Below are 13,543 nucleotides of genomic sequence, written 5' to 3'. Positions count from 1 at the left end.
GAAACAGTAATGCACTCCTCGCGAAATGTTTAACTATTATTATATCTTGTGATATATTGCTTCACAGTTATCTTCTCTTATCAAATCATTAACTTGTATTAATATAAATTTTTTCAACTTGCAAGCGAATTTTATTCGGAAAATATGATTCTCTTACATACATAGAAATCATACACCTGATCATTTTCCTCCACTATATTTTATTTAGCACTAATTAATATCTAGTCCATGTGAGATCTTCAAAACATGTTTAAAATACATAATATTGATGATAAAAACAATATTTATATGATAGAAAAGAAATTATAATACGAGTATATGAAATAATACCTCTTAGAACATTATATTTACTAAATAAAATAAAGAAGTTGTAATATGAAATTAATATACAATATACAAAAGAATGTATACTTTATTTTAATAAATTTAATTTTAATTCATAACGTGTTTATGTATATGTAAAAATACGATATCATGTTGAAAAAATAAATTGTAACAAATCATTGATAAAAATAATATCACACATCTCTGTTTTAATTTTCAAAATATGATGTACGTATTTACTTAAGAACCTGTCGCTTGAGTAATCAGAAATAAAAATATTAGGCAATAAGCATAAGAATCAATCAACAATTTTCTAAAGAAAAATTAATTACCTAATTGTTATACGCTTATTATTGTCATTTATTAAATCTTCAGTCATTTAACAGTAGCATCTTAAAATATTATTTATTTTGCAGGGGCAAATCCCACTCGATTGTTCTCCATATCGAACTCCGTATAGTACTGACGAAGAAATGGATTACCCAAAATCCACATCGGATTGTCCTCATACAAAACTGTGTCCTTAAAGACACTCATACATGTCGTATCATTATATTGTTTGAACTATAACAAATTGAATACCTCATAATGTTTTTATTCTAAAACATTTTATAACGTTATTTAACAATATTTTTACCTTAATAATATAATCTACACTACTGAGTTTGAATGGTTTACCACTTATGACGAAGTAGATACTGGGCAAATCATAAATCTTGTTGCAGTTTACCTTTAAATAAAATTTATTATTAGCAAATATTTATTAATATATTTTAATAATTTATTTAATATTATTAAAAAAGAACCACTCCAGAAAGTATCATTTATTATTTACAATTGTTTCTCCATTAATTTGAAGTCCTATGTATCTGTTAATAGCTTCGATTTGCATTGTCGGTCCAATTATCCAGGAAATGCTCATATCAGCGATAGCTTGTTCACAGTTATAGAAGCATATTTTGCTACGTCCCATATAAATCCTAAAGTATAATAGCATTAACAATTAGCTGACATATAATTCGCAGTTGGCATACGTGTAATTTCGAAAATAATTACATACTGATCCATGTTAAAGTGCCAGTATCCTTCGTTGGTAACGCTAACATACGTAAGCTCGCCATCGTAAAGATAGGGGTCTGAACCACCAATTATCAATTCACTATCAATCAGCGAGGAATATCTGTACACGTTATATATTTTTTATTATAAGAGGACGATAATATTTTCTAATATAGAAAGACAAATTATTTAAGTAAAAAGATATTTTTAGATATGCGTGAGGCATACAAAAATATACTTGCCCCTTTAAATAGAAACTAAAAACGGGTCTCGACAATAGGTCTTGTTGAAACATGTTGGTAAGAAAAGGCATTATTCCTTCAGTAGTTCTTAAGGGGTAACACATTCCCAAGATACCATCGTAATTCGCTAAATGAGAGGTATATCTCTCTATTCTTGTCGCTTCCACAAATATTTGATGTGGAACATTAAGACCACCAATCTACCAAAAATTAATGTTTTTTTTTAAAGAAAATTTTGTGGATTATTGAGACAAAATCGAACTATTTGCTTGATAACTCACATTCACTATATCACCAGATAAGTATCCGGACAGATCACCATGATCATATTCAATATCCACTGAAGTATCATCTTGTATGTACGTGCTTGATTTAGAGCTATCATATTTATTATACAGGTCTATAAAAAATAGTTCGTTGAAGTATATTAGTTAATATTACAGATTTCAAAATTAATTTTTTTATTCATTTAAATATATACTATTTAGATATATTTAGCAATAGTTTATTTTTTATAATAATTTAAATTTAATAACGTGATAATGACCTAATAAAGGTCGAAACGTTTGTTTTTAAATTTTATTAAACTTTATATTTATTTTTAACTAATGACATTTTATATTTACTAAGACCTTTATATTTTAACGAATGTTGGCTCGTAGCCCTGTTTGTATTAATTATTTTTTAAATTTATTGAGTCTTGTTATTAACATACATTTTTTTAATAACAGTGTTTATTTATTTAAACATATGTATATTTAACGATAATTTAAATCAAATATATTTATAATTATATTTTTACTACACATGAATTATATTAAATCTTATTTGTACTTTTAGAAAACGTCATATATAAAATAAGTACAAAATAAGTCGCATGTATAAATGACACTTACTTTCATAATATTTATTTATTTAGACTTTAACTTGTGAAATCCATGATTCCACATACATTTCAAGTAAAATTTTTGTTTCTACTTTTATAAAGTACTGTATAATGGAAGCATGTATAAGAAGCTTATTTTAATTTTTTCCTTCCTGATTATTAGATACCACTTAATAGGAAACTCTTGTATCTCATATCAGGAATCCTTTTTTTGAATTAGCAAAATCGCCACTTTTAATAAAAAAATTTCACTTATAACAAAGTATAGGTATTATCGATTGTTAACTTTTTTGAAGATAAAACTTAACATATTTCCCATAAATTTGACATGAAAATTAAGGTTATAAACTAAATAAATTACAAGCTTTTAGAAAAATCTGATAATAGGCGATTCTCCTAAAGAAATAAATAACGATGTATAATACGTACTGCAAGTAGATAAATCCTCGCAATTTATAGATGGTACCCAAAAATATGAAGAACTAGTTGTGAAGAGCATTTTAAACTCCTGCGGTGGAGTACCAATTGTGATAATGCCATAATATTCAAAATCCATATCATTAATCAGACTTTCTCTTACAGCATGAAAAGCTGAACGACTCTGTCGATGATCGATGCCAATCGATCTTCGAGTAAAATTTATCTTATGCAACGGAATTCTTAAAATAAATAAAATTATATTATATGTATATACAATAAGTATACAAATACCGTATAACATATGTATGTAAATTTTTTAAAATAATTAGTTATCTTAAAACACTTTTGAATTTTAAAACTAACAAAGTCTCTTCCTCTATTTCACATAATATATACATTTTAGTATTAAAAAATAAATGTTATATGTTTCTATAATATTTACGTATCCTATATGATGTTTAGCTATTTTAAATGTAAATTGCTTTTTCATAATATTAATATTACCAAAATATAACAATAAAAATGAAAGTTTCAAAGAAATCTTCGAGAAGAGTTTAATTATTTTGACACATAATGTACATTTTTTTACCAATTTATTCTAATTATTTTTGAAGTATTTATCTCGAATTAAAAACGTTTATATACGCTTACCTTAACAATTTCGCGTTGATCAACACGAAAAGTATTACAATCGCAACAAAAATTCGAAACATGTTTTCCAAATTTCTTAAATATTGTATTTCTTAAAATACAAAAATCAAGAAGATTTTAGAAGCGTTATAATTCTTATTCGCGAGACAGTTCGATTGGAACGTACTGGAAAAGAGTAATGTCAACAATTATATATTAGCTCTCTATTAATGTTTATATACAAATATGAACTTACATACCTGGCGTGTATAAAAGGATAAGAATATAATTCTTTTTACTCTAAAAACTGATCACAAAAAAATTGTATCTCGCGTATACTACGCATTGGAATAACTCGACGTACAAGTACTATATAATTAACGATAAAGATACGAAATTAATCTTCAAAAGTATGCATTATTTATCTTCATAAAATGGGTTTATATAAACAATGATATAATGCTTTATTACATATATATATATATATATATATATATATTACGAGCAAAGTGAGCAGTTTGTCGACTTTGTCCAGGCTGTGTGAACACTTCTCAATGCGATTGGGTTGGATAGAGGTTCGATTAAGTTAGGAGCAGCATCCCCTTTAATCCTAATCTAACCCAACCCTTATCTAATTTGTACAGGCAGACATTTTATTTTATTTGTTGCATTTTTGTTAATAATAGTTAACAAACAATGACTACCTAAAACCTTTTAAAAATTACTCGATCATTGGAGGTTGCTTCTCTTTCGTATAGTTTTATCAAACTTTTTTAATCAAAATGATACTTTAATTCTAATCTTAGAAACCATAAGAGACCGCCACTTACAAGTTTTTACTTACTTGTTAAATAAAAATTTTAACTTATTTGTTAGAGAGAAGAGAGTTGTGCTAAGTTACTCAAGATTAATATCTTGACAACGTATATCGAATTTAAGATAATTGAAGCTAGATCCCCGTATTAAATAATTACCAAAATTTATAAAGGTTGGAATATGAAATCAATTATATGTATAATATATAAAAAGAATGTATACTTTATTTAAATAGACTTATATTTATAAAGTTATGTATGTAACAATTTATTATATTCAAGGAATAAGTCATTCTAAATTATTAATAAAAATAATGTTGCACATCTTCATTCTAATTTTTTAAAATATAACGTATACAATATACATATAATTTTTTCTTTCAAAAATTAACTCTAATGTAAAGAATACAAAAATGTTACGTAAATTTTACTTCCTGCAAAACATTTAAACTAATGTTCTATTTTATTTTATTATTATGGAGAAATTGGCATTGTATTAATATTGTATTAAAATCAATTTTTGCAATTTACAAACAATAAATGCTATAAAATACAGTTTTTACATGCTAGAAATAATCCTTTTATTATTTTCTTTTATTGTATTTTATTTAGCATTGTCTACAATAGTATAATATTTAGTTAATGTAGTTTTTAGAATACGTTTAAAAAGTACAAATTATAATATAATTATAATAATAAAAACACATTAAAAGCGGAAATACTTGATATGAATACTTGATGAAATATAAAGATAAATATTTGTAATATATGAGATACCTTTTATTTAGATAAAATTGAAAAGTCAGTATATAAAATTACATTTATTTTAATATAAGTTTTGACACACTTTTATAAAATCATATAATATACCTCTAATACAATGTTAGGCTAAAAGAATATATTGTATGAAATCATTGATAAAAATATTACATTTTTGTTTTAATTTTCTAAAATACCACGTACGTATTTATTTAAAAATATTCCGCACAGATAATCACAAATAAAAATTATGAAGTAAAAAATATAGAAACCAATGTTCTCTGTAATTTGTCTTAAATATTCGCTTATTATTTAAATCTTTCAACATTCATGTATATGACCTTTTGAATAAACATGAACTTCTGTTTCGGCGAATCCAAGTCGATCGTTCCCCGTGTCAAACTCGGTATAGTACCGATAAAGAAATACATTACCTAAAATCCACGTTGATTCCTTATATATGTTCGGTTCCGCTATCTCAAAAGCACTTATACATTTTTTCTGACCCTTTTGTTCGAACTATAATGAATTAAACGTAGCATAATATTCCTATTCTGAAATAATTTAAAACATCATTTGTTAATATTTACCTCAATAATATAATCCTCATTAGTGAGTCTGAGTGGAATGCCATTTACGAAGAAACAGATAGTAGGCAAAGAACGAATTCTATCGCAATCCACCTTTAAACAAAACTTAATATTAGTAAATTATATTATCATATAATCTTATCGTATTATATCTTAAATGGGAGGATCCCGTTTACTTATACAATCCCGATTGCACACACCACTCACATTGGCCGGTGCCTAGAAAATTTTCTCTGCTTTATCAATGAGGTTATATTATTTTTAAATTACCCAATCAGAAATGTGTACAATTATGCATGTAGGCAATCGGAACCTTTCCATCTTAAATATGATATTATCATATAATCGGTAATATATTAAACATTTGTTAATATATTTTAGTAATTTATCTAATATTGTTGACGAAAAGCTGTGCTATTGTGTGATTATTTACTATCATTTCTCTTCCATTAGAAGTAGCCCCGATCAGTCTGTTAATAGTTGTGATATCCGATGATGATCCGATTATCATGGTAGTGGCTATGTCGATAACAGCTGAACAGCTATTCTCGCAGAAAGTTGTACCTCCCATTTTAACCCTACAGTGCAATAACAGTTATAGCTAGCACATAATTTGTAATTGACATACCTATAATTTAAAAAGTAACCGCATACTTATCCATGGTAAAATGCCAGTATCCTTTTCTAGTAACATTAACATATATAAGCTTGCCTATATAAAGAGAGGGATCAGAATCACCAATTATCAGTTCGCTATCCAATTCGGGCAGCAATTCTCTGTAAAATTATATGCATTTTTTAATAATATAGAAAAACATACCTTTACTTGGAAAGATAAATATATTGTGGGAAAATAAGATATTTAAATGATTATTTTTAGACATACGACGCATACAGAAGAATATATACCGATTATTCAAGAAGATACTAAAAACAGGTCGTGTCAATAAATTTTGTTTCACCATGTTCAAAAGAAAAGGTGTGTCTTCTTCAGATACTGGAAAATATCCCATTCCTAAAACACCGTCAAATCTCGATTGGACGCCGAATCCCAATTCATTTGTAGCTTCCCCGAATGTTTGATTTTCAACAGAAATACCAGCAATCTATAAAAATTAATGTGTCTCAAGAAATTTTTATAGATTAAAATTGAGGCTAAATAGAACTGTTTACTTGACTCACATTCACTAAGTCAGTAGATAAGAATCCTGTCACATTATACCCATTTTCATATTCAATTTTGAATAGCTTATCATTTGACTGGTATGTTTTGGATTTTTTATGTCTATATCTATTAGATGAATCTATAAAAGATAGTACATTAAAGTAACAGTTAATTTTATATATAATATTAAAAATTCTAGAAATAAAAATTTGTTTTATTAATTTAATTAATATATCAATTTCTTTATTAAACATATGTATAATTAACAGTTATTTATGGTAAATTATTAAATGTATTTATATAAATATATTTTTTTTATAATGTACGAGTTGTGTCTTGTGCTAAAGATAATTTGTAAATTTAAAATAAGTATGATAAACAAAATAAACCGCATGTAAATACAAAACTTAATTTCATAATATATACTATATGTTTATTTAGTACTTTTAACTTCAAAACATTTAAGGTTTAACAGTTTTATTTAAAACGTGAAAATTCTACAGCATTGTCTTTATCCTTATTTGATGCATTTCTGTACCAAATCATCAATTATACTTGATAATTATTAAAATGAAAGAAAACAATTGAAATAATTTCTATGTATGCAGTAATAATACTATTAAATATAAAAGTACTCATATGAATAATAGAACATTGAAGTATATATAGCGATGTCATAATGTACTTACGGCAAGAATGTTTATGACACTTTATGGATGGTACCCAGAAATCTGCGGAAATAGTGTCGAAAAGTACAGTAAACTGTTGCGGTGGAGTTCCAATTGTGATAACACCATAGTATGCGTTATTCCAATTGTGATAGCACGATAGCATGCATTGTTCATAATATATATCTTTCCTTCCAATGCCAGTACTATCCCGTTCCTGTCGACGATTGATGCCAGTCCATCTTCGAATGGAGTTTGTCTTATACAACGGAATTCTTGAAGCCATCGAAATTCTTAAAGCAAAAAAATTTAATTATATCATTTGTATAAATATACCACATGTACACATATATTCAAATATACGAATATTGTACAAGAACATAATAAATTTTGGCTGAATTAATTAATCATCTTGAAACATTTTTTACTTTTAAAAACTATTAAAGCCATAACATTTTAATATTAAGAATTTCTACACATAAATTTCTACTTCCATGGTCCCGATATTTCATTTGACTCATGATAAAAAAAGATTAAAGTGCAATCTTTAATTTAAGTTTTCCAAAAGTGTTTCTTTATATGCTTTATTTTGACATTCAAAATACATTTTTCTATAGATTTGTACCAATTATTGTATTTATCCCGAATTAACGTTTATATAGATATATACATGCCTATGTACTTCTGCGTTGACAAACACCAAAAGTATTGCAACCGTCACAAAAATTCGAAACATATTTTCCAAATTTTTTAACAATTAAGCCACAAGAATTAAGATCTTAGCTAGGAACACTATAATTCTCTTTTAAATTTGTCCAAAACAGAACACACAATATAAAAGGACGTAATCAATTGTTAGTGTGCTCCTAATGCTGTTAATGTATGAGTTCATGTATGTGTTTGTATTTATAACAAGATGAAAAGGACGATAGAGCGCGCAAAATGTTCTGAAAGCGATCTTATAATATAATAGCTCACTATTGTGACTGTAATAAGTCATTATAGGGTCGCTTTAATCTTCTTCAGCTTAATAACAGATAGCAGTACTGTCGAAACGTATCATAGTTTTAATGCGATCAATTAGTTAATTCTTAATTATTGTTATAATAAACATTTTACATGTATGTATGAAAAAGAAAATTAATATAAAACAATATTTTTTTTAATGTTATATTAAATAAAATTGAAGGGGGTAAGTATATATAGATATATATAATCAACATATAATATAGAAAAAGAATGTACATACTTTATTTTATTGTAATAATCTTATAATCATATATATTCACATAATATCATGTTACAATATTGATTAATGCTAAAAAAATAGGCTGTTCAAAATTGTTGATATAAATAATATCGGACATCTCTTCGTTCTAATTTTTTAAAATATTACATATATATATATATATATGTATTTGTATAATAATGTACCGCTTAATTACAAATAAAAATTACAACGCAATGAGCGTTATGTATATAATAAGAATAAAGAATCAATGTTCTAAAAAAATTTAACTTAGTTATTCTAAACATTTATACATATATTATGTTATTATTATTTAGATACTTTAGCGTTTAAAAGTATTCTCTTGAGATAACACTATTTATTTTGCAGGAGCGAATCCCACGCAATCGTTTCCCTTGTCGAACTCGGTATAATATCGAGACAGAAACGAATCGCCCAAAATCCATATCAAACTCCGCACTCTGAGCCGCAATTTCGAAGGAGCTATAGCATACCGATATATTCGTATCTTCGATCTATAATAAATTGAATATTTTATAATGTTTCTATTCTAGAACAATTTTTAAGACTCTTGGCTATTCACAACAGTCAATAGATTGTAACATCAGAAACTAGAAAAACAAAGAATTTTTGAAAGTAATATTAATATGTACATATTTTAAATAAAATATTTATAATTGATAGAATTTTGTAAAATATATAAAAAATTCCCCTTGTATTCTGATAATCAATAAGTGATCATATATTTAAGACTGTGAATTACGTTTATCAAGAAATAAAATTAATAACAACTGTCGAATTGAGATAATTCTCAACTCTTTATAAAAGCGTCGAAAAATGGGTCTCTAACTGGATAGCCTCTAAAGATGAGTTGTTCTTTCGCCGTGGGATCCGCTTATTACTAGAAAGATGGGAAAAAGTCATATCTAACGATGACCAATACTTTGATTGATAAATTCTTTTTATTTTTTAAATAAAGGTTTAATTTTGGCAAAAAAAGGGCGGGTTTCAACTTATATACCTAATATATGACCAAAGATAGTTTATTGCTTTAAATCAGTTCACAAATACAGAGTCGACATGAAAAAAATACATATACAACTTTTCTATCTTATTAAAAAAAAAGAAAGAAATTAAGATTAACTGACTTAATTATATTTATTATATATATATATAATTAATATATATATAATATCGTGTGGCGATACAATATTATGTTAAAAGAATAGACTATATTGAACAATAACAATAATATTGCACATTTTCTTTCTATTTTTCTAAACTGTATCACATAAGCATTTATTTAATATTCTAATTATCTCAAATAAAATTTTCAATGCAATAAGTATAAGAGGATCAAAAGAGAAAAAAAATTATTACTATTTAAATTTTTGTAACATTTAATAACAATCTCTTGAGAAGACAATATTTATATTGCATGCGCAAATCCTATTCGGTCATTCCCCATGTCGAACTCAGTGTAAAACTTATTAAAAAATGGAGTACCCAAAATCCAAATATTCCCATTAGAATTCACGAAAGCGCTTATACATTCTATAGTGTTCCTCCAATTGATCTACAATAAATTGAATATAGCATGATGTTTTATTTTAAACTAAAATTTATAGCTCTTGATTATTTATTATTATTTTAGATTGCGACATCAGAAGCAAAAAAAGTACATAAAAAAGCTTTGTAAATTATATTAAAAATTTTTTAGTTTAAAAAAAATTTTAATAGAACAACACTGTATTCTATATATATTTGTAAAATATACCAAAAAACTGTCTATGTGTATAGTGAAATCAATAATTAATCTTATAATTAAAATTGAATAACCAAAAAAAAATAAGCTATACATGATTTGCAAAAAATCAGATATATTTTTTTACAAGCCTATTTTAATAAATGCAAAAATTGTTATCTTAAGAAATGTATCTAATTTAATACATTTTACCAGATTTTTTATGTATTTTGTCGCTTCTGACATTATCTGAAGATATGCGTGATGAGTGATCAGAAGTTTTATCTTCCCTTATTTGATGATATTTACCGTTCTTACAGTGACGTAATATTCACTACTGAGTATAAATGTTTTATCACCTAGGACGAAACCAATGTGGGGTAAATTATGAATGTTTTTACAGTCAACCTTTAAACCAAGTTTAGTATTAATAAAATATATTATTTCCAATGATAACAAAAAATCAGGCATTTATTAATTTATTTCAAAAATTTGTTTAATATTGAAAGAGAGCTGCCATTGTGAAATTTGTCATTTGCTTACAATTGTTTCTGCGCCACGATGATAAACTCCGATCCATTTGTTAATAAGTGCGATTTCTGATGCTGGTCCAGATATCCCTGGAAAACCAGTGTGGGCGATAGCTTCACAGCCATCCACACATAAACTCATATTTCCCATTTTTATCCTACAGCATTAACAATCACTTGGTATATATCCACTGACATATATGTATATGTAATTTAAAAATAATTACATACTTATTCATGGCAAATTGCCAATACCCTTTGTTGGTTATATTAACATATGTAAACTCGGTATCATAATAAATAGGGTCAGAACCACCCAATATTAGTTCACTATCGTAATTTCTGTACAGATTATACTTTCTTTAATATTAAAAATATTGTCTTTTTATATTTAAAAAAAAAACAAAATTTTGTAATATAGAAAGACAAAGTGTTTAAGTGAAAGAATATTTTTAGATATAAGATAAAGATACATGCCGACTCAGATAAAAACTAAAAACAGGTGCTGACACTAAGCCTTGTTCAATCATACTTGTAAAAACGGGAGGCACTCCTTTTGTAGAACTCTCGGGATAACTCATTCCTAAGATTCCGTCATATATCAGAAAGGAAAAAGCCTCTGGATCCGGTGCTACCGCTTCTGTGAATGTTTGATTTTGAACATTAACGCCAGCAATCTATAAAAAATGATACGTGTTTTCTTTCAAAAAATCTTTGTAAATTATAATTAAAACTAAATTAAACTAAGTTTGATGACAATACTTACATTCACTACATCAGTAGACAAATATCCAGTCAACGTTCCAACCGCGTAATCAAGTCCGATATAAGTACCAACTTCTATATATGAGTGAGATTTATTACTGTCATATTTACTATGTGACACTATATGAAATAAAAATAAAAAATCAAAATATGTTTTGATAAGGCTCAATAAATTTAAAATAATGAAACAGAAAATCAATTATTAAAGATGCTAAAAATAATTTTTTCTTTATATATATTAATTTAAAGATATATATATATATATATTAACAATTATTATAACATTAAAAATATTTATTATTTCTTCACTTTAACATGTATAAACTGTACTTTGTGTCAAAAATGATTATTTATACATTTGTAATAAGCATTTAGAAATAAAGCCATATATGATTGTGAAACTTAATTTCGTAATATTTTCCTCCTTAGTAATTTTTAATTTAAAACTATTACATTTTAAATCGTCATAAAAATTGTACTTAAAATATGGTAGATTGTTTTTCTACTTTATATTTTTACTTAAAGTTAGTCATTAAAATAAGAAAAAGCAATTAAAATAATTTCTACATATATAATAATATTATTAATTATTTAAAAAATGTACTTTTATATAAGTATAAATATAAATTACATAAAATGTAAGTATAATATGTAATATAAATGAATACAATAAGTGAATATAAATAAAACCATGGACTGTCGAAGAAAATGTAACTTTATGATTTTTACATACAGCAAGCAACGTTATCACAAATTATGGATGGTACAAAAAAATTTGAGGCACCAGTATCAAAAAGTACTTTAAACTTCTGTGGTGGTGTTCCAACTGAGATAACGCCATAGTATTGTCTGATATGACAATTAAACTGTGATGTCTTTGGAATATCAGCCGAATGATTACTATTCGAAGTATTTGTAACCAAATTATTTCGACTATCAATGGCAATCGATTTTCGAACAGAGTTTATCTTATATAACGGAATTCTTGAAGCAACACAAAAGCAATTCATTATATTATATATTTACGTATATACCATAGATTTCACAAATACATGAATATATAAATATCGCACAACGTATATATATATACACGAATTTCGGACAAATTCATTAATTATTTTTAAATTTAATCTAATTCTTCTTATTTTTAGATATTATTTATACCTCAACATTTTGATACTAATAATAAATAATAAATGCAATCCACTTTATTGACGCATAAAAATAATGTTTGCATATTTTAAATGTAAATTTCTGTTTTCATGGCGCTTATTTCATTTAAGACATGAAGATAATAAAATTCCGAATCTTAAAACGATATTTAAAAGCTTTTTTTTCATAAGGTTATCTAACACACAAGAACATTTTTCTACATTTTTGTTCTGATTATCGTTGAAGTATTTATCACGAATCAACGTTTTCATTATCTTACCTTAACAATTCCGAATTGATCAGTTCAACGAGTACCACGATTAATATAAAAAATCGAAACATGTTTTTCGAATTTCGTAGCAATTAGTACTAGAAATCAAGTATCAAGAGAACGTTTTAGAGATATTTTGTAACTCCTCTTCAGATCAGTTCACAGTCGAAACGTATAACAGAATACAAGAGCAAAGTCAATCATTAGCGCTTCCTGAAATGTTTACAAACTTATGTATGTATTTGTGTTTAGGAGTGGGTGAAAAGAATGACAA

At 25.9% G+C, this 13,543-nt stretch overlaps 3 protein-coding genes across 3 annotated transcripts; all 3 read right to left on the bottom strand.

The window, feature by feature from the left end:
* Window positions 1–729: 729 nt before the first annotated feature.
* Window positions 730–3,644, bottom strand: LOC108782667 (lysosomal aspartic protease). The gene is made up of 8 exons (XM_018550988.1): window positions 3,583–3,644; window positions 2,944–3,170; window positions 1,907–2,025; window positions 1,626–1,825; window positions 1,385–1,504; window positions 1,160–1,304; window positions 962–1,054; window positions 730–888 (listed from the first exon to the last, which is right to left on the bottom strand). Exons 1-8 carry the CDS (start codon window positions 3,642–3,644, stop codon window positions 730–732), a joined length of 1,125 nt encoding a protein of 374 aa, XP_018406490.1.
* Window positions 3,645–5,456: 1,812 nt separating this feature from the next.
* On the bottom strand, window positions 5,457–7,844 carry LOC108782631 (lysosomal aspartic protease-like). The gene is made up of 7 exons (XM_018550936.1): window positions 7,580–7,844; window positions 6,908–7,029; window positions 6,635–6,831; window positions 6,380–6,502; window positions 6,159–6,303; window positions 5,726–5,818; window positions 5,457–5,654 (listed from the first exon to the last, which is right to left on the bottom strand). Exons 1-7 carry the CDS (start codon window positions 7,842–7,844, stop codon window positions 5,457–5,459), a joined length of 1,143 nt encoding a protein of 380 aa, XP_018406438.1.
* Window positions 7,845–11,082: 3,238 nt separating this feature from the next.
* LOC108782630 (lysosomal aspartic protease-like) lies at window positions 11,083–13,340 on the bottom strand. Its single transcript, XM_018550935.1, has 6 exons — window positions 13,279–13,340; window positions 12,580–12,830; window positions 11,848–11,966; window positions 11,555–11,758; window positions 11,313–11,437; window positions 11,083–11,239 (listed from the first exon to the last, which is right to left on the bottom strand). The coding sequence occupies exons 1-6, from the start codon at window positions 13,338–13,340 to the stop codon at window positions 11,083–11,085; spliced, it is 918 nt and encodes a 305-aa protein (XP_018406437.1).
* Between the last annotated feature and the right edge of the window lie 203 nt (window positions 13,341–13,543).

The sequence above is a fragment of the Cyphomyrmex costatus genome, unplaced genomic scaffold (genome assembly GCF_001594065.2).
Source record: "Cyphomyrmex costatus isolate MS0001 unplaced genomic scaffold, Ccosl1.0 scaffold132, whole genome shotgun sequence".
NCBI classification, from domain to species: domain Eukaryota; kingdom Metazoa; phylum Arthropoda; class Insecta; order Hymenoptera; family Formicidae; genus Cyphomyrmex; species Cyphomyrmex costatus.
Note: the sequence above shows the minus strand (reverse complement) of the source record. Positions and strands in the feature narration are given on the sequence as shown.